Below are 10490 nucleotides of genomic sequence, written 5' to 3' on the forward strand. Positions count from 1 at the left end.
ATAAGCCCATAAAGAAAGTAGGCCCACAAGCCACATCAGCCGGTCCCATCACATCCCTAATTGTGTTAAATTACTTTCTTTTCTTTTTTTTGGTGGTAAAAATTGTGTTAAATTACTAAAAGCTCTGGTCATATAGCTGAACCTTTCTCCCCCCCTTACATTTTGTACTTAGTAGGATTAGTTGAAACACAATTTTGAAGAGAGAACAGAGAGAATGTTTCTTTTCTTATGTACAATGGGAAATAAAAAAAGGCTATATGCTCTACAAATCTCATTCTCATGTGGCAAGCATGACTTATATCAATTGTGTTGATCAGTGATTTGCACACTACAAATGGAGTATTTTGACAAATTAACTCCAATACTGGCAGGGATATGAAGTTCAATGGAGAAGAAATATCAACCTTCAATAAATATCTTCTGAGCTCAGAATTATATGCCTTTCGATGTTGTATTTTTCATATACTCTTAATTGATTCTCCTCCCACCATTGCTCAGCATTTTTCTTATTGAATTTTTTCCAACTGCAAAGGACACACAAATGCTACTAATGTTAGAACTTCCAAATACATGTATACATAGAGCTTGTGGGGGGTGGCTAAAATGCAGGAAATAGTTGCTAGATCATGGAGATAAAGAAAGATGAATTGGAGTTTGAACCAACAAGACAAGTGAGTCTTCTACTGCAGTAGAGTTATTATGCCAGAATAGGTAAGTGTATTGCAATGCAAGATAACCAAAGAATCCACTTCTAGGAACCAAATGTTACCTGAATCTCACCCGCTTTAATCCATTCCGCCTACTCGATAAGCTCATTAACGTGATATACACACCAGCTTCATCTTGCACTACCCACTCTGTGTTAGTGATAGTTTGCCTTGAATCTATCATTGCTATATTGTCCACCAATCTAGTGCAGCTGTTACACATGTCTCTCACACACATAAAAGATAGGTTGTCACAAGATGATATAGATGAGCATTGGCCATTTACATTGTCCCTAGGCATTACAACTTTAGCAGGCATTTGATTGGCAATGAGCAGGGTGTCCTCACAGGTTGGAGTATCAGGCAGGTGCACATCAGCTTCATTAGCCAGCACAGGATAAGAGTTTGATTCTGTCACAGTGGGTTGTTTCTCCAACATAACCTGTAGCTGCATTGTAGAAGAAAGGCAAATCACAGTAAACACTGCTTTTGAAGTTATAGGAGCCCCCAGATCCCAACATAAAGAGGTTAATGCAATCTGACTGACTGGATCAAAATCAAACAAAACCCCAATACAACCATATCTGAGCGGGGAGGCTATCTTGTTCTATTCCAGCATTCTAACCCATCATTTACACAACCTATGAAGCTTTTAAGATAATCAAGCTGCTATCTACATTGCCAATAACCCATGGTTCATGAGAAAAATATTAAGGTCAACTCCACTTTGTGAAGGATGCTGCTTTTGAAGAAGCCAAGAGTAACACCATTCATATTGCCTATGGACCAATTGGCTGGTAAATGCATGGTTTTCAACCAAACAAGTTAATATTCAAAGGAAAGACAGTAAAGTCAGATTAGTTCTTTACTCAAAGTAAATTTGAACCACTAGTTATGATACTTATGGAACATTAGAATTTACAAAGGTAGAGACAGATTAGCTCTTTACTCAAGAAAATTTCAACTACTAGTAATGGTACCAATTAAACATTCGAATTCAGAAAATTTAAGAACCAATCCCTTGCACTCTACTCTGTAGGAAAATTACTCTTGCTTTTAAAGCTCTAATAACTTCTTTTGCATCTTTGCGTTTAGCAGCCTCCTCCTTTGCTATTAACCAAGCTTCATCAATCTGTAGCTGATATTCATGTATCTTCTTGCTTTTCATTTGGCACTGATTTCCAAGGTTATTAACCTATAAACAGAGAAATGACAGAATGAAAAAAAGAGGAAAGTACAAAATAACAAAAAGAAAAAGTAAATATTTGAATAACATGACCAGAATGAAAGAACTATGGCAGTATAAAGATCCACACATTATAATGGGAATCCAAAGGCAAGCACAGGTTGAAGTTGAACAGTTAAATGTGTAACAAATAACTGGTTGACAAAAAAGAGTAAGGCCAAGTTTGCTGTACAACATGATCATCTCTCAGATGAAATGAAAGGTTTGTAAGATGAGTGCCAAATGATGAACTTGCACATATAAAGATTGTAAATTTTCCAACATGAAATTGACCAACAAAAGACTGAAAAAATGTATGCTGGGCCTCATAAATTATCCTGAGTCTTCTAACTTAATACCAAGTAAATTGCACCGGCACCCCAGAATGGAGGCCTTAAATTGCACTGACACCCCACTTATGTTTGAAAAGCACAGAGACCCCAAAATTGGATTTTTATTGGATATATTTGTCCAATTTGTCATTGAAAATCTTTTAGACACTATTTATTATAGGGATATTTTTTAAAATAAATAGTGATTTAACTGTTTTCAGTGATAAATTTGACAAATATATCCAATAAAAATCCAATTTTGGGGTCTCTATGCTTTTTAAACATAAAGTGGGGTGTCGTGCTTTTAAGACTTCCATTTTGGGGTGCTGGTGCAATTTGCTCTAATAACAATGAGAGAAACTTCACTGCTAGAATAATGGAAGGAAAAATGCAGTTTGATCATGGAATTTGTAGGGAAAATCATTGAGAGTTTTCTCTGTACTATATGTAGGATTAGCCTACAGAAAGGGGGAAAAATAAGAAGCACAAAAATAAGAAAGAACACCAGCCCTCTCTTGCAGCCTGAGGTCAAGGTATCAAAACAGTCTCTCAGCAAAAATTGTTGGGGTAAAGCAGCTAAGGAAAATCGCCCCCCCCCCGGGACTCAGCTTGTGTCTAAGGCTTCCGCGGCATTGACCCTGTTATCAGCCCTCTGTTAGAAGTATTCTGAAATCTTTGATATTTGTCTGCTTTTGCAATATCCAACTTCACTTTGTCTTCGGAAGAACATCATTTCCCTAACCAGCAATTCCATGCATAAGTATATTTCCTCCCCCAAATATTTTTAATCAACTTACCTAGAACATACTTAGATATTAAACTCCAGGAATATGACACATAAGAACAGAATCCACAATTTTAGGTAGCATGCAGTAAATTATCATCCGAGGGCAACAATAAGGTTGCTTCATCATGAACAAGTAGTGACAGGTTTGAGTCCCTCTCTGACTCTGAGAAACCAGGGGTAAGCTAAACACATTATGATCTCTGCAGACCCTGCAGTGCTGGGAGATTCATGCACTGGGTACACCTCTTTATGTTGCATACAAGTGGGGGAGGGGGGGAAGAAAAAATTCAAGGAGCCCACTCACTGTTTTGCAGTTCTGCTGAATGTTTGCAACAAATCATTTCAGCTATAAAAGTGGTAAACATACAAAGCAAGACAAAGTTCTGCACATATACATGAAACAACTCAGACACACACACACAAGAAACACCAGTGCATAGAAATACATGAGGAATATCATAGAACAAAAATGAAGGCAACATGTAAAACCTTGTAAATGTAATTGTTACAACCACAAACCACAAAAGCTCAAGCTGTTAAGGGTCAGGATCAATACATACATATATATATATATATCAACACACAGAAAAAGTAAACAATGAAGCTTTTCAAGCATAGAGTGTGATGAAACAATTACCTCAGCCCTTAAACACTCAACTTCATCAGCAAGAATCTTCTCGGATTCATAAAAGCCATTGTTAATACCCATACCCATTAGATGAGTAGATCTTGATCTAGGAAGCAGCTGTTTTGAGTGTATAGATGGAGCAACAGGTGATTCATTCCCAGAGATATGGAGAGATGCTGGAAAATTTTCTCTATCACATTTGCCAAATAAAGGTGGCATAGGGACTTGCCCCCATCTTGGCAACATGGATAAAAAGGGTGAAATAGGTTCAAGAAGGAAATCATTTCCTCCTTGTTTTGACAAGTTTTGCCCCTCAATGTATTTCACTTTCTCTTGATTAGAAAGTTTGGGTGAACACACTGGAATCTGTACAAGTGTTGCTTCTCCCCTGCTTACTTTCAAGTCAGAACACGCCTTGCGTGCAGACACAGTCAATCTTGGACTTGGACTCTCTGATTTTATTCCTCTATCTGAAAGTCCATTATTCCTCAGTTGGCTGAAACAAGGATCACAGACCCTAAAGGGTTTACATTTGTTTGGTGCCAAAGATGCATTCATAACCTTTTTACCACTACATAGGCGGCAAAACAAAAAGCCGCAATTATAACAGTTATGCTTCTTCCGGGTGAACCCAAATCCAATTCTACATCCATTACAAAATGATTGATCACTACTAGATACGGATCTATGCAAGCAAATCACAGCTGTAGAACTAGATCCACAAGCAATACTTTCTACTTGTCTATCTCTCAAAGCCTCCACTAATGTTGGAGAGTTTCTATCTTCAACATCTCCTAATCCTAGACGGCCATTTGCACCTTTTCCCCATGTATAAACTCTTTTTCTTGATGTTAAGACTGCCACGTGATATGATCCTGATGAGACTTCCTTAACAAACTCATCCTTGAGCTTGCCTTCAACAATTGTGATTGATTTATCTCTGGCTTGTGGGTTCCCCAGTTGCCCGTGCTTTTTACTCCCCATTGTGTATACTATACCAGTGTCTGTGAGCCCTACAGTCAGCAATGTTCCACAAGATACTTGAACAAAATCATGATCAAAGAGTTTTGCAACACAGGTGGGCATAAGCTTCTTTCCCTGATCAGCATGCCCAAGCCTTCCTTCATCCCCATCACCCCACGTAAATAATTTTCTGCCGTGGACATCATTCTTGAAATGATCAGGCATGATATCCACAATAGCAGCTGTGTGCCAAGGCCCACATGCAACTGACATCACCCTTGAACCTTTCAGAGATTCAACCTCTTTCGGTTGGGAAATGCTTTGCAGATTCCCATGCCCAAGAACCCCAAATGTCCCATTTCCAAATGTAAATAACTGCCCAGAGGAAGAAACAATTGCCATGTGCCATGCTCCGCATGCAACACTTGATATATGTATTCCATCCAGTGGACCAGAAAGTTTAAGCGGGAAATACTTGCTCCTATTTCCTCCATCCCCATTAAAGCCAGCTTCATGAACACTGTCACCCCAAGTATACAGTTCACCCGAAAGTGTTAGAGCACATGTGTAGCGTTCACTGCATGAAATGGATTCCACATGAACCCCATTAAGGGATTCAACAATTTTGGGATCAGAAATATCCATGTTAGTTTTGTGCCCAAGTTTTCCCCCATCCCCCTCTCCCCAGCAATAGATGTCACCCTGTTTGGTTACCAACCCTGCGTGTTTTCTTCCTAACGAAATCTTACACACTTCTAGCATCACTGTGGATTCTAATAATTTTGGGAGTAAAGAATCAGATTGAACATGAGTTGATGTATCATATCTATCCACATAACTGCCTGAAGTTCCTCCTAACCCTTCACCCCATAGAAACACATCCCTCAGAGTATCATTCACATCTGATGCTGAAAATGTATTGAGCATGGGAACTGACCCCATTAAGGAGATTCTTGTGGCATTCTGTGCTGGTGTTAAACTCTTTCTTTTCATTTGGATTATCTGACTCCAAATAGAATGAATGTGGAAATACAAGGTCCTTTACAGTTTGGATGTTTGACAAAGTTCTCCGTGTGGATGGGTAGAAGCTCTCAGAAGAATACGACAAGGCATCTGAAAGACCCCTCTCCCCCATTGGCTGTGGACTCCCACATAAGTTATGCACCTTGAAGCAGAAAAAACATGCAATCAGTTAATAATACAATAGTACAAAATAAAGAGTTCTAATTTATAAGGAATTTGACAACTCCCATAAATAAACCTATGACAGTTCATAATGCATAAATTGGAAATGAGGCTCATATGAGGATATTTTGATGTATCTTTCAGGCAATTAGGCTATTGAAAAATTTAAATAGACATAAGTATGTCCAGATGTATAAGTCAAGGATAAATTTTGAAAGATTGTATACGTTTTTAACACCAAATTCTATTAGGAACTGAAGACTGAATAATAAAATTATTGTGTATAGCAGCATTCCAATGCTGTCGGTATGATATCGTGGGTCCATGACAATGTAGTTGGTGCCACAAGGGGATCAATAGCTAGATTAATTTGGCAACCAGGAGCACATTAATTTAGTCAAGCTATGCTAGGCATTTGATTAGTTGTCACTTGATTGACTACTCATTTCATTAGCAGCCAAGACCAAATTGAATGCTCTGTTGTTTCCTCTTTTACACTGAAGTGAGGAAATGATATAATCAGTTGTAAATATGTAAATTTCACAACCCCCAACCCCAAAAAGAAAAATCCATCATGAGACAAAGCATCCCCATTATGCTTTTGACAGGGATAGAAGTAGACCTGGGATTTACTTTTCTGCAGCCACTAAACTATGAATCTTCATCATGCTTATATTAACACCAGTATTTAGTAATTGTATGATATTGTCTAAGTAAACACCTATAGGAATATAACCTAGTCTACAACTCATCACCTAGTAGTCTTGACTACATGGTGCCAACGACGCAGAAAGCTGGACCTTGTTCTTCAATGGGATCAGGTCATGATAAGGGTCAAAGACCAGCACTACAATGAGCATCATATTTGACTAGGCCAGAGAATATTTAATAGATAGTTTAAGTTCCAAATGACTGGACCACTGCCATGTTTGTTTGCTACCTGTACAGTTATGAGGTTGTGTGACCCTAAAGCATAGCTCCTTATGTGTGCAAAATATCTTTGAAAATGGAAACAGTTCTGGGTTTCAAACCTGAGAAACCTTGTTGGCACATTCCAGCAGTCCTAAATTTTGCTTTCTCCGTGAATAGCTGACTGGGCTGTTGGCACAGGTTTGAGGTGCTTGGAGGCTCTTCAAACTCGAAGACTTAAGGAGGCTGGACCTGGATATTAAGGCTCTTAAGCCTAGAAACCAAGAGTCTGCCTGCTCCTTATCCTTGCATATCTACAAGACAGAAAAAGTCTCAAACGATTGACAAAAGCCAAACAACACGAAAAGATAAAGAATCAAAGTATTGAAACCTAAAGGAAAAGGATTACCAGATCAAGAGTATATTCACCATCTGCATAAACAAGTGAAAAGGATTGTGACTCCTTTTCTGGTTGAGGGTGCCTATGAAAATTTACCTGTGGAATTTGCTTGCAATGTAAATATCAATGCAAAAAATATTAAGTAAAACTACCGTGAAGTTCAAAAATATTTTTTTTATCAAATACCTTGGGAAATATGAGGTTTATTTTACTTACAGTTTCCTGCCCACGGATAATTTTTGTAACAGAGTTCAACCTCAATTCTCTTACTTCCTTCCCGGAATACCATATTAAAAGCTTCTCATCCTGAAGCACAAAAAGGGGGAAGACGTGCTTGATAAAAATATCGAATATCAGAAAGGAGAGTAAGTGAAAAGAAAAATAAGGGTTAGTGGTGCCACAAATTTTTAAATGATACAAAGTGAGTGACAGTTTAGGCTCCAAATCTATTTAGAATGCAATAGATGTGCTACCTAAAGTATAAAACAAACAGTACAGACAATTGGAGCTCCAACTGCCCTTCATGCAACCAAAATGCACCAGAAAGCTAATCCCAATCTTCATGGCCAGAACACCATAGAATGACACTAAAAGCAAAAACATCGTATGGACCGTATGGCAAAATGGATCTTTTATGTCTTTTTCATGTAACCCAATGAATGGATAAGAAGGAAAATTCCAATATTCTTGCTTTGATCATGCTGTTAAAAAACTCGAAAAGACAATCCCATGTTTCACATTTAATTATGCCTACTCCGCTAACACGTTCAATAGTTCTAGACATTAGAAGGGAAAGGGTTCCCCAAAGCACCAGTCTGGGGAGGACTCAGCATGTCAAATCATGGTTGTCCTTAGTCTTGATATGGTATCATCTACATGGGGACCATATATTCAGAGTGGGAAGGGGGGTGGGGTGGGAAGTCATGTGAGAGTAAAATTGCAATGGAAGTTTTTCTTACACTAGAATAGAAAGAAAATTTTCCGACTATTCTTTTGACATCGAAATTCTTGTTGTAGGATGCTAATGACATTATAATCCTCATGCCAAGATTTTATTTCTTTTAATTATTCCTAACAGGTTCATACCATTCGCATAATTATCAGCTGCAGAAAGCATTGAAATGATGTACCTTAGATAGCCTGAAAGGACAGAATTTTGGCTTTCCCCTCCGACCAAACTTCAAAAGATGAGCACCCTTCTTCAGTGAAACAATTGCCTACATGACACAGTATTTACTCCGGAATCAAACTTCTAGCACAACTAGAAATAAACAGAAGAACCAGTAAAACAAAATGAAATAATGAAATACAGAACAGCAAATACATATCTTCCTACCCCCACATCTACCTATCCTCGATACTACATTGACTAAACTAATCTAGAAGTATGAGGATCTTCAGAGAGTCACTGAAGTAACAGATTAGCCCCAATTAAACTGATCTTCATAGCAAGTCAAAACAAAGGATAAGAAGTAAATTATAGGGAATTAGGGGTCCAATCCAATAACTAAAGACAAGTTGATCCAGCATTCAATGTTGAACATATTAAGATGAATAACCAGAAAGCACAATTGTGGCAAGAAATACAAAGAACATTGAAAAAGGAAGTGCATCGAAAGAAATATGCCTCCCCAAAGATATTGAACTATTAGTAAGTAGAAACTTTATGAGAATAACACCAACATGGGATTTTATTAATTTAGAGTCAAAACCCACCAAACATTGGATGTCTCCTTTCAGATGAAGAGATCTTGGTTACTGGAAGATCTCTGATCCCAATTAATCCCAATGCTGAATGAGATTAGAAAATACCTGTACCCTTTGGATTCTCTGAATTAAGAACACTAAAGATAGCCATTTTAGTGCATGTAAGAATTGGTTACTCCAGCTCCTTAAAACTCATAAAATACTAATTTATACCAAAGGTATCACATTTAAAATCTTGAAACAGACACCGACTTCAGTGTACGCCTTTTTTTCAGCTGGGCATCAACACCAAAATGGCTATCCTAAAGTTAACAGAACATCCAGTAGAACCTGAATTTCTCAAAGAGAGGCCGCTTACCAACAAACAAAGAAAGACATACAGGGAGGGCTAAAAGTTTAAGAGTTTCAATGCAACTAACACCTGAAATGAAAAATTCTTTCTTCACTACATCCCAGGTTCAATTTTCTAATCGCATCATCACCCACAAACAACAGAAAAACATGAGGGTAAAAGAAAAACAAGTAACTCTCAAATGGAAGCGATAGTTGCAATCCAATAGAAAAAGCCACTTTGTCCACTTAAACTAACAACCCAACTCCCAAAAGGGTCGGAAAACAAACAAACCTGTTCAACTGCTCTTTCTGTTGTTAGTGATTCTTCACCCATCCTACTTAGCTTCTTTTCCTGCATTTTACATGGAAGATAAAGACCCCCAAAAAAAAGAGAACCCAGATAGCAACAGCTCTGAGCAAGCAAGTAAGGCTATAGTTCCCCAAAATGGAACTTTATCAAGGGAATGTGAGAGAGTGAAGTTTGCAGGTTCTTCTGCTTCTGCTACTGTAGTTTTCTGAGAAAAGTGAGAAACAGAGAACCATCAACCATGTAAACATGGAATGGCAAAATTTTCAGTCTTACTTCTCTTTCTCCTTCTCCTTTCTAGTGAATGGATTCTTCCATTTGGACCATTGCACAGGGATTTTGAAAAAGAAAAAAGAGGAAACTACAAAACCTCATTTGCACGTGTGCACCACATGCTCCAATGATATCTCTTTTGGTTCTCTAGCTATTCCCTAAACTAGTTTCCCAACCTTTTGGCAGCTGACGTGGTAAACCAGGATGAAACAAGTATCCAATAGTCTTCTGCCACGTTACCTCTGACCACTCAGATCCTTCATCTGTCCACGTGGCTAAAAAACCAGTTAATGTGATGAAATTGTCAAATCAGGGTTAAGTTACAATTATTATTATTATTGTTATCCTTGTCATCAATGAACACAAGTTAAGACCCATTTTTTACAGTTTGTGTTTATTGCTGCCTGCTTAAAAGCTGTATGGTTGTGTGAGTTAAACAAACTGAGAAGCAGACCCACACCATGAACTCTTCTTATTTTCACCTCCATGATCAGTTCCCTGGCTTCCCAACTACTCAGTTTTCTCTGCCTTTTTTTTTTTTTTTTATTCTGGATATTATAAGAAAGATGATAAATGAATCTTCCATATCTGTCATTCCATAACAATTATGTATTTTTTTTTTTTTCAAATCTTTTCAAAGAGTGATTTTTGGAAACCAGACCCATATGAGAAGGAAGATTCCAAATTTAAGTTTTGTGAAACTGGAAAGTCAGTTAACATCCTGTGCATTGCCA

General features: G+C 37.8%; 1 protein-coding gene across 1 annotated transcript; it reads right to left on the bottom strand.

The window, feature by feature from the left end:
- Positions 1 to 406: 406 nt before the first annotated feature.
- Positions 407 to 9798, bottom strand: LOC149012949 (PH, RCC1 and FYVE domains-containing protein 1-like). Its single transcript, XM_089157685.1, is given in 10 exon segments — positions 407 to 524; positions 770 to 1155; positions 1756 to 1902; positions 3689 to 5557; positions 5559 to 5807; positions 6859 to 7050; positions 7146 to 7232; positions 7353 to 7442; positions 8267 to 8353; positions 9469 to 9798. Coding segments are annotated over 10 exon segments (3291 nt in total). The 5' UTR covers positions 9535 to 9798.
- Positions 9799 to 10490: the final 692 nt, after the last annotated feature.

Source organism: Hakea prostrata, chromosome 6 (genome assembly GCF_041222555.1).
Source record: "Hakea prostrata isolate BN-2017 chromosome 6, UWA_Hpros_2, whole genome shotgun sequence".
In the NCBI taxonomy this organism is placed as follows: Eukaryota; Viridiplantae; Streptophyta; class Magnoliopsida; order Proteales; family Proteaceae; genus Hakea; species Hakea prostrata.